This window comes from Gymnoscopelus braueri, assembly GCF_963280865.1.
Source record: "Gymnoscopelus braueri genome assembly, chromosome: 14".
NCBI lineage: Eukaryota > Metazoa > Chordata > Actinopteri > Myctophiformes > Myctophidae > Gymnoscopelus > Gymnoscopelus braueri.
This window is the reverse complement of record NC_137619.1, coordinates 49,899,751-49,924,094: the sequence shown is the minus strand read 5'-3', so window position 1 is coordinate 49,924,094 and position 24,344 is coordinate 49,899,751. Positions and strand designations below refer to the sequence as shown.

General features: G+C 43.2%; 1 protein-coding gene across 1 annotated transcript in view; it reads right to left on the bottom strand.

Annotated features, from left to right (window-relative positions):
* Positions 1-24,344, bottom strand: part of LOC308100684 (neurotrypsin) — a gene marked incomplete at its 3' end in the record, with an annotated part of 56,428 nt that overhangs the window by 21,455 nt on the left and 10,629 nt on the right. The window contains 3 exon segments of the mRNA XM_080449752.1: positions 7,048-7,226; positions 8,023-8,161; positions 11,458-11,700. Coding sequence (XP_080305878.1) covers positions 7,048-7,226; positions 8,023-8,161; positions 11,458-11,700 — 561 coding nt within the window.

Here is a 24,344-nt window from a genome sequence, read left to right as displayed (position 1 = left end):
TACGTCCATAAATTACGCTTGGGACGTATGATTGGTCTCTCTCTCTCTCTCTCTCTCTCTCTCTCTCTCTCTCTCTCTCTCTCTCTCTCTCTCTCTCTCTCTCTCTCTCTCTCTCTCTCTCAAAAGTATTGGTATCAAAATGTACTTAAATTAAAAAGTAAAAGTACTCGTAAAAAGTAGTTTGATGTTACATTTAGAAGATGTAAATTTAGCCTTTATTTATACGTCAAATAAATCAAATAAATAATTGTATTGTGTGAGCTTGTAGATCTGCTATTTTCAAAGGATTTTTATACATTTGAAAACTTGTGAAATGGGACCTTCTGCATAACGAGTAGCTACTTAACGAGTAGCTACTTTTACTTTTGGTATTTTGAGCACATTTTGATACCAATACTTGGACTTTGTAGGATACTTTTACTCAAATTTGAATTCTGGACTTTTACATGTTACAGAGTATAGGCCTATTTCTACATTGCAGTATTGGTACTTTTTCTTAAGTAAAACATTTGAGTACTTTTTCCACCACTGATGCGTATACTACTTCATGTGAGTCCGCCACTCTGACAGAACTCAATTTGAGAATAAAGTAGGCCTACTCTTTATCATTCTGATAGATTAGTCCTCTGGTGTATACTTTTCGTTATTTTTTCTTTTTTTTTACAGTTCCTGTAAAAAATTATATCCTAATGCAGTGGATCTCAATCTTTTCAGGCAGCGACCCCCCAAAATAATCATATTTGAACTGGGGACCCCCCACCCTGAGAAGCGCTTGGAATTAGGAGTTGAGGCATTTAATTTAGTTTAACTCAGTTCCACAGATACATAGTCAAAATAGCAGATCTACAAGGTCGTTTTTTTTTTTTTTATCTACAAGCTCACAATGCCTTGCTTGTAGATCGCCTCTTTCTTATATTATTTCACAATTTTGACCGTATTTATAGTAGCCTATAGTTTGTTGATTAGTTTGGATGCAGTAATAGTCTTTTTTCTTTTCTTTCTTGAGGTATTAAAAATATCTTAAAAGTCCTTAAATTGTGACTTCACTGTCATCTGGGGACCCCCCCCCAAATCATGTGGGGAAACCCCTGGGGGTCCTGACCCACAGGTTGAGAACCACTGTCCTAATGTACATTCTATTTTGCTACTTGTTGTAGTCACAAACTCAGAATACAGGGTACAAACTACAATATAAAGTTAATAATAATAATATGAAAAAGATAATGTACACTTCATAGGAGCAGAGATAGATAGGAACTAAAGAACAACAACACTTTGTGGAAGAGAATGTAAACGGAGCAGAGATATTTGTTTAAGAAAAGTAGATGTTTGCGGCAGTATTTATTGCTCTGGTGTTTTCTTCTTAAAAAGTGGGATTCCCTTCAAATGATTTATTGATTGATTGATTGATGTAGTTTATTTAGAAAGACATGAGAATAGTACATGACAGTACATAACAGTACATGGAAGTACAAATTCACAATACAAGGTCTACTAAACTGGAAACCCTCATTAAGCATTACGCTTGTTTAAGATGAGGACCCCATGCACACAAATCATGATGAAATATAAGAGGCATTTATGCTTGTGTCGCACCGAAAATAACGATCTGAAAACGACGTGTCGCGCGTCGGTGTTTCGGCTCGCGGGTCGGTTTGGTGCGCTTCTCGCGGCTCACTTTGCTGCTAGCGGTTTGGTGTGCGCTCGCGGGTCGCGGCTCACTTTGCTGCGCGGATCGCGGCTCGGTTTGGTGCACGGCTCGCGGTTCGGTTTGGTGCGCGGCTGAGGCCTTGTGAGCTTGTAGATCGGCTATTTTTGGCATGGTGGAGGGAAAAAAATATACAATATAGAGGGGGTCCCTGCTTCATCTCTCTCTCAGCTAGGGGGTCCTTGGGCTGAAAATCCTTGTGACAGATGATAGATTAATTGACAGATAGATAGATAGACAGACAGACAGACAGACAGACAGACAGACAGACAGACAGACAGACAGACAGACAGACAGACAGACAGATCTACAAGCCGATCGCTGTTGATCAAGACAAAATAAGCGTCGGGTTTTTGCGATTAGATGTGCAGTGCACACTGCGCTGCCAGCCACTGACAACCAATTTAATACCTTTACTAGTTACCCAACACTGCTTTTGCAAATATATATATATTTCTAATTGGTCCAAAATATTGTCTATTCATGAAACCACCTGCTGACCAGCTGTCAGCATTGGGCAAAAACATGTTTATAGGTGGGAATATGTGACCATTCCTCTCTATTACAAAACTAGACTAATTGGACCCAGAAGTGTTGTTTTTCTATTTACTTTTAATATTGAAATGTAATCTATAGGCCTATTGTATGAAAATAAACTTTGTTGCTAAGAGTTGAGTGACACAATGTCATAAATGAGTGTCCTATAGTCTCACTCTGCAGCCGCACCGAGGAACCGCCGTAGCGTCGGATATTACCCGATGTTTGCTTTCTAAGCTTGATCTAGCCTTTGATTGCCTTTCAATAAAACCATATTTGATAGACATAGGTATCACCTACATGTTACTGATTATAGGGAATGTTATATTATTGTGATCCGTTGTTTATTTCCTGAGCAATGGAATCATGTTGCGGTGAAAAATCTTTCTGAGACGCTTGGACACTATACCGATGTTGGCTCCATAAGCTGTAGCCTTTGATTTCCTTTGAATAAAACCATATTTGATCAAGGAATTGACACTCACTTCTGGTGATCATAGGAAAATTAGAATCACAGATTGTCGTTGAGAATTAGCAGAGAGAGAGAGAGAGAGAGAGAGAGAGAGAGAGCGAGTCTGATGTTGCCATTCTGCGCCGTTGCGCGCCCGGCCCAACATACTGTATCCATTGCAACCAGAACCAACTGTACACCAACAAGGACAAAACGATAATAATAATTATTAGTATTATAATAATAGCATCAATTCGTTCACCATAATAAAGAATAGGATGGACGCACACTGTCGCACAGGCTATTGTATCGCATAATCCAAGTAAATCACCGTGCGTAAAGGTGAGTATAAGGATCTTGAGGGAACAACAAGCGAAACTGCACAAAGTACTTCACACGAGCGTGCGTGCGTCAATGAGTGCAAAACCCACTCAAAGTGGCTAGATGCTCGGTTTGTGTCACCTCTCCAATGAAATTACACGTGAAGGTCTAAAGGTACGCGTTTTCGTTTGAAGGTTACACGCCACGCATCAACTTTACATGTTCTCGTGTGCCATTACATGTTCACGTGTACATTTATTGGAGAGCTGACTCTAATGGAGCATCTGCTTGGCTATGTTTGCGCAGCCAAGAACGCACGCATGTGTCACCACTTTAACCCAATGGGAAATTACATGACACGGGCATGCGAGACACAACACACACACACACTGCCCCAACAATGTCAAAACACTGGCCGACGAGTATCTGGTGCGCGCGCGCGTCACTGACCGCATGGACGCGCCGTGTAGTTTCCCCATTGAGTTAATAGGGTGACGCGAGAACACGGCGCGGTCATGCGCGCGCGCGTGAGCGCGTGCATGGCCACGCGGTCACGCGATCACGTGTTAATATACACGGAGTCGAGGAGTTTGTTTGTAGTAATGACTTTAATCGAGCTCCATACACACACACACACACACACACACACACACACACACACACACACACACACACACACACACACACACACACACACACACACACACACACACACACACACACACACACACACACACACACACACACACACACACACACACTGTAAATCGTTGTGTCAGGGCAGAAACCTCTTATCTCCATATTTTATTTATATATATTTTTTGGAGCTTTTTCTGCCTTTATTGATAGTATAGTAGGCTGACAGGAAATGGGGAGAGAGATGAGGGGGTGACACACAGCAAAGGGAGTCGAACCCGCGACACGCCGTCAAGCTAGATTACCAGCGTATGTGGTATGCCAACCCGATCTCACACAACTTATTATACATTGCACGGAGTGTCATTCCGTGCATAGACAACTGGATAACCCGAAAATCTGTGCATAGCCGCCTCGCATCTCCCCCATTGACTAAACCATTTCGGAGGCGCGCAGTCTCCGAAATGGTTGCTGCTGCGAATCCGCAGATCCGCAGCTTGCCGCTTTTTGAATTTCAATCCTCAAAAGTATAACAGTTTTGGACATATGAGGTTTCCACCCTGACAGAGAGACGAAATGAAGTGTAGCATAATGCCGGCGTTGCCCTGCCACAGCAGGAAGTGTGTAAGCTGTGATAATATTCCCTTGGGTCCACTACTCTACACTGTTTATGTTTATGCGTGCACAGTATGTGTGCTGCACGTACTGTATACAGCATACTGCTAGATGATGTCTCACCTGCACAAAGATTTATATTCTATATAGGCAGTGGCATAAAGTAACTAAGTACATTTACTCAAGTACTGTATTTAAGTACAATTGTGAGGTATATTTACTTTACTTTTACTAAATTTCCAATTTTCAATACTTTTACTCAAGTACTCCACTACATCTCAGAGGCAAATATTGTACTTGTACTCCACTACGGTTATTTGAAAACTGCAAGTTACTAGTTACTTTGTGGGTTTTGGTAATTTTTTACAAAAGATACATTAACCAGTTCAGCCCTATATATATTTCAGCTATTTGAAAATACCGATCTGCAAGTTGTGAGCTTGTAGATCGGCTATTTTCAAAGGATTTTCATACATTTGAAATTAGTACTTTTACTTTTGGTACTTATTTTGATGCCAATACTTTTGTACTTTTATTCAAGACTTGTAACAGAGTTACATTTACTTAAGTAAAACATATAAGTACTGGGGGTGTCAGTGCCGCGAGGTTCCCAGTTCGATCCCGGGTGTCCTTGAGCAAGACCCTGAACCCCTTATTGCTCCCGATGAGCAGCTTGGTGCCTTGCATGGCTTCCTCCACCATGGGTGTGTGAATGGGTGAAGGAAATGCACAATCTATGTAAAGCGCTTTGGATAAATGCACCATTTACCATTTTACCATTTTACTTCTTCCATCACTGCATATATGTTACTGTTCTATTGCTAAACTGTTTGTTAGCTGCTGCTATTTCTCTAATCTCATGTAGATATGTTTATTTGTCGATCTCTCTTCCCATTGCCCCCCCCCCCCTTCTTCCCTATCATTTCTTTTGGAAATAACAAAAACGATGGAGCTAGCTCGCACAAAAACAAATTTCACCCACTGTTTTACACCTGTAAACATGTGATGTGAAAATAAAGCCGATTCTGATTATTTAGCTATTATTTTAATGGCCTTATACCATTCCCCATTTCATATCTGACCTGCTTGTTGTCTGTCTGTCTGCGCACACACACACACACACACACACACACACACACACACACACACACACACACACACACACACACACACACACACACACACACACACACACACACACACACACACACACACAAAAACAGGTCAGATATAAAACATTTACACATGCACGCATGCATATACAGTACACTGTATGTATGTATGTATGTATGTATGTATGTATGTATGTATGTATGTATGTATGTATGTATGTATGTATGTATGTATGTATGTATGTATGTATGTATGTACAGTATGTATGTATGTATGTATGTATGTATGTATGTATGTATGTATGTATGTATGTATGTATGTATGTATGTATGCATGTATGCATGTATGCATGCATGCATGTATGTCGCTGCACTCAGGAATATTTGAATATCTGACCTGTTCTTTCCTTATTCTTCTTCCCTTTCCTGGAAACTACAAATGATTGATCTTGCACCTCTTCGGGTGCTGTGCCATAACAAAATCATTATTCTGTACCAAACTTGTACAGTGTTCTGTACAGTCCTGTACTGTACTCTACTGTTGTGTAAATTATAAATAACTACAGTTGTTGTACTGACAGCGGTGTTGTACCGTTCCTCTCTGGAGGTCTTTCATAGCTGTTCTTATCTGCTTCCCTTCAGAGATGATACTCTGTCTAGATTACTGTTTCCCAAACACTGGATTTGTGGGTTTAACGTTTAAACAAATTATTTCAAGATGTTTTAAAAATAATATTTAAAAAAATGTTCAGAAGAATTACATACATTTTGAAAAAATCTAATATTCTAATAATGAAAACTCCATCTGAACGTTTAAAAAATCTTCCAAATATTCCACATTTTACGGATATTTTCAATGTATATAATACAGTACATAGGTATAAAGTGCTCATAATGGCCTAGTGACCAAGTTGTTTCTTTTGGGCTTGTTTTTCTAGACCTGGTTGCTTATCTCTCACAAAATCTGGCAACGCTGCCAGAAACGATACATGCCGCTGTTTAGATGCCTCAAACAATTGATTGGAAAACAAACTGTGATATGTCTTCTTTTATATTCCCGAACCGATTAGCTGACATAGGACGCAAAAAAATTGTGTTTGTTCACAAGCTGGTCCAGCCGGCTGCCATAGACTTCAAAGTATTTCACTGAAAAATCACGGCTCCAGTTTTGGCTCCCATGCGTGTCAATGGCGTCTGCCCGGCCCATAGGCTGACTGTAACTTCTTAATTATAGCCTTGGACGCGTTCCCTCGCCGAATTCTGCCAACGACGAGTTTGGACGAGTTTTGTGTTTTCAGTGGTTTTCTACCAGTTGGCGCTGTTATCTACCCTATGAATGATGCTTTCACTGCCTGATGACGACAGACCCGGAATTGACGTCATTTAGAAAAAAATAAAAGCTTGTTTACTTCCTGTTTATGATCAGACATGATTTTTTTAAAGGTACAGTAAAATCGGCGGTTTTCGCTGGCAGCAGTGGCACACTATTTATTACACTATTACTCTGGGCTACATGCTTCCCGTCCAAAGTCCGAACTAGTTCGGATAGGGTAGGTTCATAACTACAAAATGACGTCAATAAGAACCTCTTATGGGTGGTCGCTCCTCCTACACACCCAGAAAATACTTTGAGAACCACTGGTCTCGACAGGGTGGACTGGACTCACCCTCGGGTACGGCGCACACCACCCCTGCCTCGTTACCGTGGTTACAGTCGCTGGTCACAAACTTCCTGCTCCGGCACTCCAGCAGGGAGTTCTCGTTGCCGCGGCAACCCAGCCGCTCGTAGTGGAAGAGACCCGAGCCGGGTCCGAAGTACGAGTGCTGCAGGGCCGTTCCGATCTCCCTGGAAACAATACGTTAAAAATACACTTATATATACGATCTCACTGTAAACAATACGTTAAAAGTACACTTATGTGTATGATCTCACTGTAAACAATGCGTTAAAAGTACACTTATGTGTACGATCTTCCTGGAAACTATGTTAAAAATACACTTATGTACGATCTCACTGTAAACAATACGTTACAATATGTGCGATCTCGGCAATGGGGGCGGCAATGTGCAGGTTGGTGCCTTGCATGGTTTCCTCCACCATCGGTGTATGAATGTGTGTGTGAATGGGTGAATGTAATCTATCAATCTATGTAAAGCCCTTTGGATAAAAGCGCTATATAAATGCACCATTCATGTACCGCAGTCAAAGAGGGATACCCCCGGGGGGATATATTAATACTCCAAACGACAACCTTCCGTTTCCCAAGCGGCTAGCTTCTCTACCACCTGAGCCACTGCCGCCCCTACGCTAATATCGTTTCCCGAGGGTGAGCGGGGTGCGGGAGCGCTTGTTTTTGGACAGTCCCGACGGAGGCGTGCCGTCACTCTGAAGTGGACTTGAGCCATGAGAGGCACCACCGTGTGAGCTCAAGCGAGCGAGTTGCCGTGCAGAATGTTGCGAAGTCCACTTCAGCCGACTCAGCACCGTTCGAGTTACGTCGCGATAGGGACAGAATCGTAAATCATCAGCCCGTCTCAGCTAATCAGAAGCCGCGTCTGGCCCCGATCATCCTAGGAACACAATAATCGCCACCCTTCCTGCTATAAAACACACATGCTCATACAGCCCCATGCAGTCTCACCCCAGTCCTAGCTGTCTGCAGATGACACTGGCATCGCGGTCCGTCCAGTGGGTGTCACACACCGCCCCCCACTGGCCATTCAGGTACACCTCCACCCGGCCACTCTGGCCAAACACGCCCCCGACCAACCTGCCAACACCTGGGAGAGGAGAGGAGAGGAGGAGAGAGGAGAGGAGAGGAAGAGAGAGGAGAGGAGAGGAGAGGAGAGGAGAGGAGAGCAGAGGAGAGGAAAAGAGAGGAGAGGAGAGGAGAGGAGAGGAGAGGAGAGGAGAGGAGAGGAGAGGAGAGGAGAGGAGAGGAGAGGAGAGGAGAGGAGGTGACAAAAGTGACATTTAAAATATATAAGGTGAGAGGAGACTCATAATTGACTAAACAAACAACAACCCATAATTCTCATACATAGTGTATTAGGATTTCACACCAATCAGACAGACGCGGCTGAAAGTGTCTTGAACTTTGAGGCTTGTGGTTTGGATTATTTGGGATAATTGCACGCACGCACGCACGCACGCACGCACGCACGCACGCGCACACACACACACACACACACACACACACACACACACACACACACACACACACACACACGTTGTAAGGACATCAACATTTTAGGGTGCCGATTTTATGAAAGCAATGTTTAACCTTTTTTTCTTTCTTAAAAACTAAAAACATTTTTTTTACCATAACCCCAAGATGTTGTGCACTGAAAATAGCTGATCTACAAGCTCACAGCGCTTGCATTGTTCACAACTAAGTATAAATCAGGCATAAATCCAACCCTAACACTAACCCCAACCTGAATCTTTTCCTAATTGTAAGCCAAACTCTAATAGTCCTTTTAACCATACGAGTACACACAAACCCTCTCTCACTCACGCACGCCATTGAAGCATGTGATTGACGAGACAAAGTAAAAGCTAGACAGGAGCAGACTGATAATCACAGCATCTAAAATGTCCCGTCAACACCTGTCTACAGCCTCAGGGGTGGAGCGCAGACAGACAAGCACCTGTCTATAGCCTCAGGGGGAGGGCAGACAGACAAGCACCTGTCTATAGCCTCGGGTTGGAGCGCAGACAGACAGTGGTGGGGAAAAGTACTCACATTTTTTACTTAAGTAAAAGTATCAATACTGTAATGTAGAAACACACTGTTACAAGTAAAAGTCTGATAATCAAAATTTACTTGAGTAAAAGTACAAAAGTATTGGCATCAACATACGCTTAAAGTACCAAAAGTAAAAGTACTCATTATGCAGAATGTCACGTTTCACAAGTTACCATATATGTCTAAAATATATTTTGAAAATAGCAGCTCACAACACGTCGCCATGCGATGTGTTATGAGCTTGTAGATCAGCTATTTTCCAATAGCCAAAGTTTAAATAGGTCTGAAGTGTATGTTTTGTAATATAATGTACTAGTAAATTACTGTAAAAAGTGGTGTACTAAAAAGTTGAAAGTGGTGTACTAAAGATTTCAAATAATTGTAGTAAGTACAAAAAGTACAACAATTTGCCTCTGAGATGTAGTAGTAGGAGTAGAAGTACAAGTATTGAACATTGGAAATACTCCAGTAAAGAAAAAGTACCTCAAAATTGTACTTAAGCACAATACTTGAGTACACGTACTTAGTTACTTTACACCACTGTAGACAGACAGACAGCACCCCGGGGTGCTGATAGGTCAACACAAAGCCTGCCGGGTGGAGAATGCACAGACTTCATGTTACATCCACCCCAAAGGGAGCAGGACTTGTAAAGGACATGATGTCAACAAGCTGATGGATAGATGGAGCGGACAATGAGAGAGAAGTGACTGAAGAGACAGACATTACCTGGGGATGTATGGGGGGCCAGGACATGGACACATAGACCTATGTCTCAGCAGGATTTAGAAGAAAAAAACGTGTCCATGCATTCATCTTCAGTAGACTTGACTACTAGGGTGTCTATAAATGTCTCCCTAAAACAATGAGTTGATTCACAACGCTGCTGCTCGAGTCCTTACTAACAGTGGTGTAATGGTTATTTTTTTCCCAGTGGAACGGTATTTTAATGACGTCACATACACGCTTACTGGTCTCTATGCTCTATGCTCTATGATAATCCACATAGAAAGGCCCTTTCGCCAACCCCACCTAGGGTATGGGCACTGATGACACACACCCCCAGCGCCCACAGCGTCCCTGGCGGGAATCGAACCCAGGACCTTCTAGCTGTGAGGCGACATCGCTATCGACGGTGCCACCGTTCCCCTATTCTTTTTTTTCATCATATTCTTGTATTGTGTATTTTTCATCATATTCAAATGTCTGTTCTTGTGTTTATTTTTCTGTCTACATTTTGCTGTCTTTATGTCTTATAGCAGCCTTGTTGTTGAATGTGCTATACAAAAAAACAAAACGATAAACTGAAATAAAATGTGCCCATTAAATAAACTCGTCTTGCCTTGATGATGGGGGTTGTGTCGGGGGGAGGGGCATGGGCACAGACAGGCACACATGACACCGACACAAACAATAGGTATTGTTCTGCAAGGTCATAGGTGGGACTCCCAGGAGAAATAGCTACAAGCCTTCATCAAAAAAACTCTCCTTTCAAGGTATAGGTTACCTCATTAGGTATCGACATACTTCATTGTCCTGTTTGGGATATAAAATACTCCATGTCAAATGGAATGGTAAATGGACTGCAAATGCTCTTCATGATGTACTTCACTTTCACCCATTCACACACACAGCGACATGCAGCGAATCACCATTACATGGCTACGTGCTACAATGCAGCAGGGACATGCAGAGGGATTTGGACAGGCAGGGGCTGGAATTTCAAAAGGGCACCTATTGGATTTTTAGGCCCGAAACCCCCCAAAATCCGAAAAGGTATCATGGCGTGCTTAATGTCGTCAAAGTCACGCACCCAACGAGCTTTGAACTGAGCAGATTGAACCTTCCGTTCCAGAGATAATGGCCAAAACATCTTGAAAACGGCCACTTTCGCCGGTTTTCGAACTCCAATTTTCAATTGAGTTTTGGCCATTGCCGCCCGTTTTTCTTTAATAACACGGGCTGGGAAGGTCTGACGGTGACAAACTAGAGGAAAGTTCACTTTGAGCTGCATCCAACACATCCACTGCCATTTCCGTCTGCCTTACCGTTAGGACGCTAGGGGCAGATGATTTTTTTTACCGACGGGTAAAAGGGCAGGGGCTCCAGCCCCCTTTCATGTCTATGTGTGCACGTGCCTGCAATGCAGTAAACATTCACGTCCATATCTAAAATCGCCACTGACATTTGAAAACTTGTGAAATGGGACATTCTTTTTTTTACTCAAGTAAATTTTGATTAACGGAGTACTTCTACATTGTGGTATTGGTACTTTTACTTAAGTACAAAATGTGAGTACTTCTTCCACCACTGCCAATGTCCACTCACCTTGGTGACAGTCGCAGAAGGCCCATCCGATGGCTCCGGAGCTCTGTCTGAAGAAGCACCAGGGGTTGGACTCTCGGTCGGGGTTGCGGCAGTAGCCGTGGTCGCCCAGGCCGCGGCCCGGATACTGGACCATGTAGTCCGGGAACTCGGTCCACCTCAGACACACCGAGCCCGAGTCCGTCTGGGAGACGGAGCCGTTGTAGTAACCCAGCTCTGTGAAGCCTTCCGAACACGACAGAGGAGCTGGAGGGACACATAATACTTTAATTCCATTATTCATACTGTATATTCAGTTCAAGTTCAAGGTGGAAAAAGTACTGAAATGTTTTAAGTAAAGTATCAATACTGCAAAGTAGAAATACTCTGTAAAAGTCCGGAATTAAAAATGTACTTGAGTAAAAGTACCAAAGTATTGGTATAAAAATGGACTTAAGGTACCAAAAGTAGAAAGTACTCATTATGCAGAATGTCCCCATTTCACACGTTTTCAAATGTATAAAATGTATATGAACCTTTTGAAAATAGCAGATCTACAAGATCACAATGCGTCGCATCGCGACGCTTTGGGAGCTTGTAGAGCGGCTATTTTGAAATGGCCTAAAATGTATATAGGGCTGAAGTGGTTAGTGTATGTTTTGTAATAATAATCTAAATCTATAAAGTAACTAGCAACTTAAGTTACTTAATAATTGTAGTGAAGTAAAGTACAATATGTTCCTCTAAAATGTAGTGGCGTAGAAGTAAAAGTACTGAAAATTGTTCCAATGGATCCAATGTAGTTATTTAGTCACAAGCTCTTGTTCATACTTTTCATTGGTTCAATGTTTAAAGTACACAACGCGTCGCTTGTAGAACGGCTATTTTTGTGACACTGTAGTATAATGAAGTAGGGTATTCATTAAAGAAAAAAAACATTATAAAGTTTAAATATGGATATGCAAGGTTTCTGCTCGACTTATGTCATGTATTCATGTACAGTATGCATTGTAATGTATGCAAACCTGTAAGTAGACATCAGAGACACGTGCTGAATACATATGGTATAAAACACATGGCATGGCCTTCCCAGGAACCTCTCTCACCATACTTGCTTTTATTTCTCTCTCCTTTCCTCTGCACCCCCCCCCCCCCCCCGCCCCACACTTCATGTTTTATAGCTGTGTTTTACCTGCCTGTGACAGCATTGTACTGCACTGCAGTGACTGTGTGTAAATATTATATGTACTGTGTGTGTGTGCGTGTGTGTGTGTGTGTGTGTGTGTGTGTGTGTGTGTGTGTGTGTGTGTGTGTGTGTGTGTGTGTGTGTGTGTGTGTGTGTGTGTGTGTGTGTGTGTGTGTGTGTGTGTGTGTGTGTGTGTGTGTGTTGTTTGTGCGTATGTGTGTGTGTGTGTGTGTGTGTGTGTGTGTGTGTGTGTGTGTGTGTGTGTGTGTGTGTGTGTGTGTGTGTGTGTGTGTGTGTGTGTGTGTTTTTGTGCATGCGTGTGTGTGTGTGAGCGCGTGCAGAGTGTGTGTGAGGGCGTGCGGAGTGTGTCAGCTTCGCTGAGTCACATATTGTGTGGACAAGAGTTACAGTACCTGCCCATATGCGAGAGAGAGAGAGATAGAGAGAGATAGAGAGAGAGAGAGAGAGAGAGAGAGAGAGAGAGAGAGAGAGAGAGAGAGAGAGAGAGAGAGAGAGATCGGGGAAGGGCAATATAAAGTATGCATTTGTGTGTGTAAAACACACTAATGTATAGCCTACGACATTGTGAATACAGGGAGTAGCTTATTTCTACACTGTGGTGTTGCTACTTTTTACTTAACAAATCTGAGTATTTCCTCTTCCACCACTGCTGGAAGTGCACCATAGGGCACTTAATGTACTGATTGATTGATTGAATACTTTATTTAGAAAAGACATGGAAACAGTACATGGAAGTACAATACAAGGTCCTCTAAAATGGATCGCTCATAAAAGCACAATGGCTTATTTAAAATGAGATCCCCACGCACTCAAATCATGATGACATTTAAGAAAACAGACAGAGTAGGAAGGCCAAGGAATAACGCCAAAACAAATCTCACAACTGAAAATGTTTGTTTTGCCAAGTGCAATCTGCGATTCATGAAAGAGCGTAAAAGTAGCCCCCACCCAAACACACACACACACACACACACACACACACACACACACACACACACACACACACACACACACACACACACACACACACACACACACACACACACACACACACAGCTAATGGTTTAAGATGCTTCTGAACACGTGTTCAATTGCTAGTTGGACACATCCTAACACTCTTTAATCTTGCTGCTGTCACACGAGAACTCTAATCTACTCTACGTAAACTTCAGGATCAAGATACATTTTTGCATTTCCCCAGGGAGAAACTATAGACCGCATTTCCTAAACACACCTCCCCCTACGCAGCCAAGCGCACCATGCATACTTTAAAGCAGCAGCAGGCTGGGTTTGATCAGAGCGGAGCTACAAACATTGTAAGCCCATACATACATATACATTAGAGCTAAAGGGTTTTTGATCAGGTCTGCGTGGTGTTGACAGTCGTATAAATTACCCATGAGCCTCTCTACTTTATACTTAACCCATTCAATCTGGGGAACGCACGCCGTGTCGTTTTTTAGATTTCTTCGGCTATTCAAAAATATGTTTGAGGGGGAAGAAATGGTGAAAATGTGTGCAAGTCTTTGAATATATAATATACACTTTTAACTTAAATCTTTGCTTCTGGGGGTCTCTGGAACACAATACATTTAGATGGGGGGGTCCGTGGCTAAATACATATCATTTTGGGGGTACTTGACATGAAAAAGTTTGAGAACCACTGATATTATAGCAACAAACGTTTTTAGTTTTTTTAACTGTTTTAGAAGACATTTGTAGAACCCCCAGAAGCAAAGATTTGAGTTAGAAATGTTTGCTTTAAAAATATATATATTTTCAAAGATTTGCCAAAATGTTCACGAAAAAAAAAGCTGATCTACAAGCTCATGAGCTTGTATACCTGCTATTTTTGAAAAGCCAAAGTATAAAACAATGGTTAAAGTGGTTACACAGGCACGTTCCCGGCCTTAATGGGTTAAAACCTCCGGTGGGATAAACAAAGTGCTGCGCTGCTCCAGTAATTACCTCGTCTCTTCATCTTAAGATGCCTAAAGCTCACTTTCCCCCCGCCTCACTGCACTGACTGACTGCACGCCCTCCATTCCATGATTACATTTTCAAAAAGCACCTACTGTACAGCACACCACCACCGCCGGATGTAGCCTGATACACATGAGAGAAAAACACACTTTCTTTGGTTTTATAGGCCCCCTGGAAACATTTAATAACATAACTTAAGCCAGTGCTTCCCAAACTGTTTAGGCATCACACCCACCCACTTCTGTTGGAGGTTGATCCACCCCCCATCCTTAAAAAAAAAGAACTAAAAAGGGGAAAGAGGCAACATATCCTATTTATAGCCACATTAAAGGTATCAAGTTTAATCACGCAAAATTAACCACTTGAACCATATTCTAGGGGGGACAGACGGACGGACGGCATTAGCCCATCATGAGAGAACATGGGGGGATATGCCGTCATAATTTCAGCCACGTTAAAGAAAATAAATTACATTTAATACAAATATTTAAATTACAGCTCAAGTGCATTTTGGATACATTCCATGATGTATTCAGATGTTTTATTTTAAAGTGTTCTTCCAATGTGCTTTAAAGCAGTGGTTCTCAACCTTTTCAGGCCACGACCCACCTAAGTGAGTTGAGACATTACATTTTGTTTTACTCGGTTCCACAGATGAATATTGTGAAAAAAGCCGATCTCCATGCGCACAACGCCTCCCAACACGAGGCGTTGTGAGCATGTAGATCGGCTATTTTCATTCATTTTTCGACTTTCTTATATAGGTAATACTTGACAATTTGACAAATGTTAATGTTTTAATGTTTAACAATTTCAAATAGTATAGTTTTTTCATAACTTTTGAAGCAGTAATGGTCAAAAGTAATCAAAGTGCAGATACCCTCCCTGTATACACTATACCGTTTGTTGGTTTGTTTACTGTTGAGTGAGAAAACAATGTTGCACATTAAGCAACATCTGGGGACCCCCCAAAATGATTTGGGGACCCCCTGGGGGTCTCGACCCACAGTTTGAGAACCACTGCTTTAAAGAGAAAGGTGTTTGAGGCATAAAACACTTTCTTAACAACAACCAGAAGCACAGCAAACCCACTAACGAGGTCCATAAAAGAAAACCCACATCTATTTATTTTATTACACTATACACATTAAACCCCTCGGTATTAATTTAAAGCCGCGCTCTGTAATTTTGATGTCCTCTCCTTAATGGAGAGCGGTAATAGGCTCTATGCACAACAGCCATATTGGAAGGAAATTGGGCCTCTTCCTTACTTCCTTCACAGGTGTTACCAATGATACTAATGAAGGCTCTGTTCCATTTCGTGCAGCACAGTGGTTCTCAAACTTTTTAATTTCAAGGACCCTAAAACTCTGAGAGTGTACAAATGGAACCAAATGGACCCTTACGGGAATATGGCTGCTGTGCATGCAGACTTTGATGTGGAGCGAATTGCCTTCAAGATATATCAGGTCGTATTGTTTTAATATCATTAATTTGCTGTTCTTTTATTCACATATTATAGAGGGAATCTCCCTTGTTTGTCAATAAAGATGCCTTGCTCAGGTGAACGGTAATTTCTGTGTATGTCGTCTATAAACTGGACTTTAGGGTTTTATTGAACCAAGAGTGACAGGACCGCCATGGCACATCAGCATACAGCCTATTGTAACTGTAACACCGGAGATTCATCTAGCTCTGGGCTGGGATTGTGAGCTTCAGGCAGGGCTACTTGTCAACCACTAGGTGTCCTAAATGTCTCAATGGAAGAGTAGGAAGACCACAAAAATCACTCTTTGGTTCAAAAAGGGGGAAAACATCCACAATCCAAAAGAGAATGAGTCCAGGGCACCCTTTGTTAAGTTAAAAAGCTTGAAAATTGTTAAAATGTTCTATTATGAACTAGCCTTAGCTTGTATTAAAGCTTCTTTAACTTTACAAATAGTGCCTTGGACTCATTTTCTTTTCGAGTATAGGAGACCACCTCCAACCACTGCCGATGTACCAGTTATATCGTATTGCCTCTGAGATGTAGTGGAGTAGAAGTAAAAGTACTGAAAATGGGAAATACTCCAGTAAAGTAAAAAATCCTCAAAAGTGTACTTAAGTACAGTACACACACACACACAAACACACACACACACACACGCACACGCACACGCACACGCACACGCACACACACACACACGCGCGCGCGCTACTGCCCCACTGTTTAAAAGCCTTTTTAGTTAGACTAGACAAGTTTGTCTTTGTTTTTGCTAGGGAGGGGGGCCATCTTCTACGTCCTGGTCCCCCCTCCTCTCTTTTGAGTTTTTGCCGGGATCTCCAGGGCCTTTCGGTTATTTGATTTCTGGTATGCTGTTGCATTGAGTTTAATTTATGTTTTGCCTCAATGACTTAAGTTCACTTTGTGGGTGTAAGAATACAAATCCTTGAATCTGTTCCATCTGTTTGTGGTGTCCCTCTTATGTTATGGTCTCCATTTCAGTTGGTTGTTTTGATTAAACTTATTGGAGGCCGTAGCTGCGTAGCAGGAACAAAGACAGACAGACAGACAGACAGACAGACAGACAGACAGACAGACAGACAGACAGACAGACAGACAGACAGACAGACAGACAGACAGACAGACAGACAGACAGACAGACAGACAGACAGATAGACAGACAGACAGACAGACAGACAGTAAATAAAGTCAGGGGAAATATGATGCCAGTAAGAAAAAAAAAACAGATGTGGTGCTTTCCGGTACTGTGATCATACTGAAACTGTAGCTCCTTACCACTAAAGATCACACTATGAAGTACTTAAGAGTACTCAAGTAGTGAACCACTTAAAGAGTACTTCAGTACTTAAGCACTTAAATAGTACTTCAGTACTTTGTTGACCGGGGTCCGCCAGGCCTCTATACTTTTCCTTCTTTACATAACATAACTTGTGAGCTTGTGGATCAGCTATTTGGGTGAATGTTACCCCCCGAATATGGACACTATAGGGTTCATACCTTCAAAGCCTGATCCAAGCCTACAACCTCTCCCGCTCACTCAGAGCAGCGAACACAGGTAAGCTGTCTGAAACTTCCCTAAATCACCCTGGACAACGCTCCACACGTCCTAGACTCTTCTCCCTTCCCTAAAACACCCTGGACAACGCTCCACACGTCCTAGACTCTTCTCCCTTCCCTAAAACACCCTGGACAACGCTCCACACGTCCTAGACTCTTCTCCCTTCCCTAAAACACCCTGGACAACGCTACACACGTCCTAGACTCTTCTCCCTTCACTAAAACACCCTGGACAACGCTCCACACGTCCTAGACTCTTCTCCCTTCCCTAAAACACCCTGGACAACGCTCCACACGTCCTAGACTCTTCTCCCTTCCCTAAAACACCCTGGACAACGCTCCACACGTCCTAGACTCTTCTCCCTTCCCTAAAACACCCTGGACAACGCTACACACGTCCTAGACTCTTCTCCCTTCACTAAAACACCCTGGACAACGCTCCACACGTCCTTGACTCTTCTCCCTTCCCTAAAACACCCTGGACAACGCTCCACACGTCCTAGACTCTTCTCCCTTCCCTAAAACACCCTGGACAACGCTCCACACGTCCTAGACTCTTCTCCCTTTATACTAAAACACCATGGACAACGCTCCACACGTCCTAGACTCTTTTCCCTTGATATGAGATATGAGAGAGAGAGAAAGAGAGAGAAAGAGAGAGAGAGAGACATCGAGGGAAGGGGACAAGCTGAGGGTGCTTAAAGTTACTCCTTCAGACAGGTGTTGAGATATGAGAACACACACACACACACACGCACGCACGCACGCACGCACGCACACACACACACACACACACACACACACACACACACACACACACACACACACACACACACACACACACACACACACACACACACACACACACACACACACACACACACACACACACACACACACACACACACACACACACACACACACACACACACACACACCACCACCACCACCACCACCACCACCACACCACATACCTGACCTCCAACCCTAACCTGCTGTAATTGTAACTCTAACATGAAGTCCTCCAGCTCCTAACCTTAAACCATGCTGTTGAAATGTGAGGAGCAGTCAGATGTCCTCACTTCACTGTGTGGAGGGTAAACATTCACACTGTGAGAGATTTCACGCGAGCAGCGTTTTACTAACCGTTCGCAGTAGCAGTAGGGCCCCATAGGGGCCCCATAGATGGGGGCCCTACTTGGCGGGGCTTCTTTCGCTCTACATTAGAAGAGTTGGGAACGGTGGGTGTTCACATTCTAATACAGCCTGAATACCCCATTACAGCACCGGCCTTAGTAGCTTGCCTCGTTAATCACTAGACTAGAACTTGAGCCACGAGAAGCACCACCGAGCGAGCTAAAGCGCGCGAGTTGCCATGCTGAACGTTGCGAAGTTCGCTTGAGCCTACTCAGCACCGCCCGAGTTATGTACCGATAGGCACAGAAAACAAGCTAAAACAAGCTGTGCGATGACGTCAGATGTAGGCGGATCTGTGGATCTCTTGTGATTGGTTTAGGGAAATGTGAATCCCCTCCCCCTGGTAAGGGTGGACACTGCAGCCAATGTCAGACTGAAGCTCCACGCAGCTTCAGGCAGATAATCAGGCTAACATCTAGTGCCATTCGTAGCATTCTTGTGTAGATGCCATCCGGGGCCTTTTTCCTGCTGTGCTGTGGGTCCATGTCTTTGCCCCCTACAGCAGCACTGACTCCACCGTAGCTACGAACAGCGCCTCTTGAGGTCATCTCCCATGTCAGAACTCCACACTCTCCTTATCCCATGTAGGGCATTCCAGGCAAATGTGCCCTCCGGACCTTCAGATCCCGTTCCATTGAAGCAGTCCAGGCCCTGAGATATGTGAAGTCCTCGACGACCTCTAGCTCCGTCCCGCTGGCATTAGCAATGGTTCCGTCCTCGGTGTTGAATGCCAGTACTTTTATTTTCTTGGCATTGAGCTTGAGGCCGATCTTCCGGCACTCCATTTCTACTGCCAGCAGTAGTTCTCTTCCTTACTCATGAGATTAAACCACTGCCACCATGACTCATCACATTAAACCACTGCCACCATAACTCATCACATTAAACCACTGCCACCATGACTCATCACATTAAACCACTGCCACCATGACTCATCACATTAAACCACTGCTACGATGACTCATCAAATTAGAACACTGCCACCATGACTCATCACATTAGAACACTGCCACCATGACTCATCACATTAGAACACTGCCACCATGACTCATCACATTAAACCACTGCCACCATGACTCATCACATTAAACCACTGTCTGCTACCATGACTCATCACATTAGAACACTGCCACCATGATTCATCACATTAAAACACTGCCACCATGACTCATCACATTAATCCACTGCCACCATAACTCATCACATTAAACCACTACCACCATGACTCATCACATTAAAACGCTGCCACCATGACTAATCACATTAAACCACTGCCACCATGACTCATCACATTAACTCAGTGTTTGTTTCTCAAGGTGGGGTCCAGGGACCATCAGGGTTCCTAAAGGGGGTTCCAAATGGACCCTTACAGATCTGTAACTCTGAGGGTGTAGAAATGGAACCATTTGGTTCTGTGTGTACACTCTCAAGAGTAATGGGGGGGTCCTTGAAATTAAAAGGTTTAAGAACCACAGGATTAAATCACTGCAACCATGACTCATCGGATCAAAACCCCTGCCAACAAGCAGCTCTGCTCCGACAAAACGGCGAGCTTTGCGTTTTCCTCTAAACAAACAAAGCCTCTCTTACATCTATCCCCCCCGAGGATGTGTATAAAACACTAGGCTAGCTGGCAGCTTGCTGAAAAGGTGTTTCTTTTATTTATTATTTTTCTCCCATGCAGGGTTAGCTCATGTCATGAAGTATTTTTCTGTGCTCATTGTCCTTGATAAAAGCCTCTTGGGTGAATCTTCTGTGCCAGAGAGCATTAAAAGTGTTTTGGACAACATGCAGTGTGAGATATTGTATACAGCAATATCATCACAAAGCTTCAGTAAGTCATGACTGTATACAGTTTAGCCAAGTTTGCTTATTAATTATAAGCGGCTTTGGGCTTTGTATAGTTGCGGGTTGTGTTTTTTTGGGGCTTGTATCTCAAAGTGTAGTTGCTTATTGGGGCTTTCCTTCCTAATGTTGTTTAAACCTGTGGATTAACATTTTCATCCGGGAACGCATATCTGTGTCATTTTATAGATTTCTTTGGATCTGCTATTCAAAAATAGCAGATCTACAAGCTCATAGCGCGGCACTATCCGCTATTTTTGAAAAATCGTGAAAATGTGCGCAAATCTTTTAATTTAAATTTGACAAATGTCTTCTGAAGCCTAACAGTTTTTTTTTAAACTTATGTTGCTATATCAGTGGTGCTCCAACTATTCCATGTCAATTCCACCCCACAAAATCATACGTTTTTGGCCACGCACCCCCATCTCAAAATATGTTGTTCCAAGGACCCCCAAGAAGCACAGATCGGAGTTAAAAATGTTGCACAAATATCCAAGATTTTTAAAAAATAGCAGATCTACAAGCTCATAGTGCAGCGTGTATATCTGCTATTTTTTAATAGCCAAAGAAATAAAAAATTACACAGATGCGTTCCGAGTCTTTTTTTAATAAAAAAATAATAATAATTAAGTTCCCGGTCTTAAAGGGTTAAACCACTTTCCTGATCGTGAAAAGGTTGCGAACCACTGATTTATTGTGCAGCATACTTTCAGTGGTACATTTCTCCATGTATATTCCATTCTGACCTCTTTCCCCTGCCTGGATGATAAACACAGCAGCACCCATCAATATTTGATAGAGTTCACCCAGTGAGACAACGATGATGGGTGCCCTGCCTGCCTGGGTGCTCCTTCTGTGGGAGGTGGTTATGGGTGATGGTATAAAGGTTGCGCACGCACGCACGCACGCACGCACGCACGCACGCACGCACGCACGCACACACACACACACACACACACACACACACACACACACACACACACACACACACACACACACACACACACACACACACACACACACACACACACACACACACACACACACACACACACACACACACAGGCTATACTATACAACAATAACAGAGTCATGTCATGAACACTAGTAGTCCAGACATCCAGAACAGAGCAGAAACAGAGCTTAATGGCCAGTCAGTGGGAGGATGGTGTGCATGTGTGTGTGTGAGTGGGGGGGTCAGAAGGTCAACGGGGGGCCGGGCAGAGAAGTGGGCCCTTGTTGAAGTGCAGAGGGCCCCTGGAGCTGTCCGTTCATCATTACCATAAATTATACAACATGAACGTACAGGCATCTGGGAGGAATCCACAGCTGTGTCTGTGTGTGTGTATGAAGTAACGCTGTGAGAGAGCGTGTGTGTGTGTGTGTGTGTGTGTGTGTGTGTGTGTGTGTGTGTGTGTGTGTGTGTGTGTGTGTGTGTGTGTGTGTGTGTGTGTGTGTGTGTGTGTGTGCACACACACACATGCACACACATACACATGTGTGAGCACGGCAGCGTGGGATGCGTATTGGCGACGGTATCAGGTTTAGGTACTCCACATGCAGAGACTGGAAATGCGTCCAGAGCAGTGTTGCCTAGTCTGCTACTTATTATAAGCAACTTTGGGTTTGTTTTTCTGTTAAAGGTAGGGTAAGTGATTTACTTTGGTTAAAATAAGTGTTAAATAGCTCTATATTCTTATAGTACTCATTGCTGTGTGTTTGTTCAGTTAAAGCAGTCTCCATGTCTCTCCAGCACTTTATTAAACAGAAAATGCATTTTCAGTGCTCTCTCCTGATTGACTTGTTTCTAAAGTGTAGTTGCTTATTTGGGCTTCATTCCAAATGTTTTTATTATTGTTTAAACCAGAGGTTCTCAAACATTTTCATGTCAAGGACCCCCATATTAATGTATATTTGTCCACGGACCCCATCTGAAATTATAATTTGTGCCGGGTACCAGATTTGTGTTTTTTGGAAAATAGCAGATCTACAAGCTCACAATTCATCGCATGTGATGCGAGCTTGTAGATCGGCTATTTTCAAACAGCCGATGTACAAAGGTTCTAATGTGACCTAATGTTATCTACAGTCGCTTCTTTTGGGCTTGTTTTCACAGGCCTGGTTGCTTATTTCTCTCGCAAAACCTGGCAATACTGCTCCATAGGCTCAGAGTGGAAGAGAAAGTATCCTTGGAAATGTGTCTGGTCCTCACAATGTCTGGTCCACAGGATTGTGAACAAGGTGGTACCGTAATACAGGCCTAGTATACTTTTCTAAGGTTATCAAAATCCCCTTACACACAGCTCTCCCCCTCCCCTCTCTCTCCTGTCTATACCACTAGCGCTCGATCTCAAGGTAGTCTCCAGCGGTTTCCCAGCGAAATGATTGATACAGTAGTTAACATTCCTACACTCTCACTATATACAAGGGGGTCCTTGGCCTTGACCAGTGGTGTAAAGTAACTAAGTACATTTACTCAAGAACTGTACTTAAGTACAGTTTTGAGGTATGTGTACTTTACTTGAGTATTTCCAATTTCCAATACTTTTACTTCAACTCCACTACATCTCAGAGGCACATATTATACTTTTACTCCACAACAATTATTTGAAAACTTTAGTTTCTAGTTACTTTGTAGATTCTGATTATTATTACAAAACATACATTAACCACTTCAGCCCTATATACATCGACCATTTTGAAAATAGCCGATCTACAAGCTCACAATGCGACACATTGTGAGCTTGTAGATCTGCAGATGTTTTTGAAAACTTGTGAAAACTTGTAACGGGACATTCTGTATAATGAGTACTTTTACTTTTGGTACTTTAATATATTTATACATTTTGATGCCAATACTTTTGTACTTTTACTCAAGTATATTTTTAGTTCCAGACTTTTAGCCTACTTGTAACAGAGTATTTCTACATTGCAGTACTTTTACTTGAGCAAAAAAATTTGAGTACCACTGTGGCCTTGACATCAAAATAAAAGTTTGAGAACCACTGATTCTATTCCATACAGAAGGACAGGTCTAATGACTGTCCCCTCAACGCTGTAATGAGTGCAGAGCTGATGGATTTGGTTTTGGCATTCAGATCAATCCCTTTCTTGATTTGAGATCAGATCAATATCAGCGAAGAGCAGAGATGAATCACGCTAAATAGAGATGGAATAGAAGCATAAAAGCTGCTTTTTCAAAGTTGTTGGGGTGGGGTCGGGGGGGGTCATTTGGTGGCCGGGCGGAACGCTGTGTCTTTTGGCTGCGGATGAGATGGATTCTGGACCAGAGGGAATGGCTGACTGGCACTGAGGAGGAGGAGGAGGAGGAGGAGGAGGAGGAGAAGGAGTGGGTGGGTGGGTGGGGGAGGCGATCTATGGCAGAGAGAATGGAGAGAGAGAAAGAGACAGGGAGGAGAGAGAGAGAGAGAGAGAGAGGGGGTGGCAGTGGCTCAGGAGAGATGCCGCTTGGGAGTCAGAAAGGTTGCCGGTTCGATCCCACTAAGGCCCCCCCCCCCCCCCCTGGGTAAGTGTCGAAGTGTCCCTTGAGCAAGACTCTGACCCAGACCTCTCTAACTGCTCCTGATGAGCAGGTCGGTGCCTGGCATGGTTTCCTCC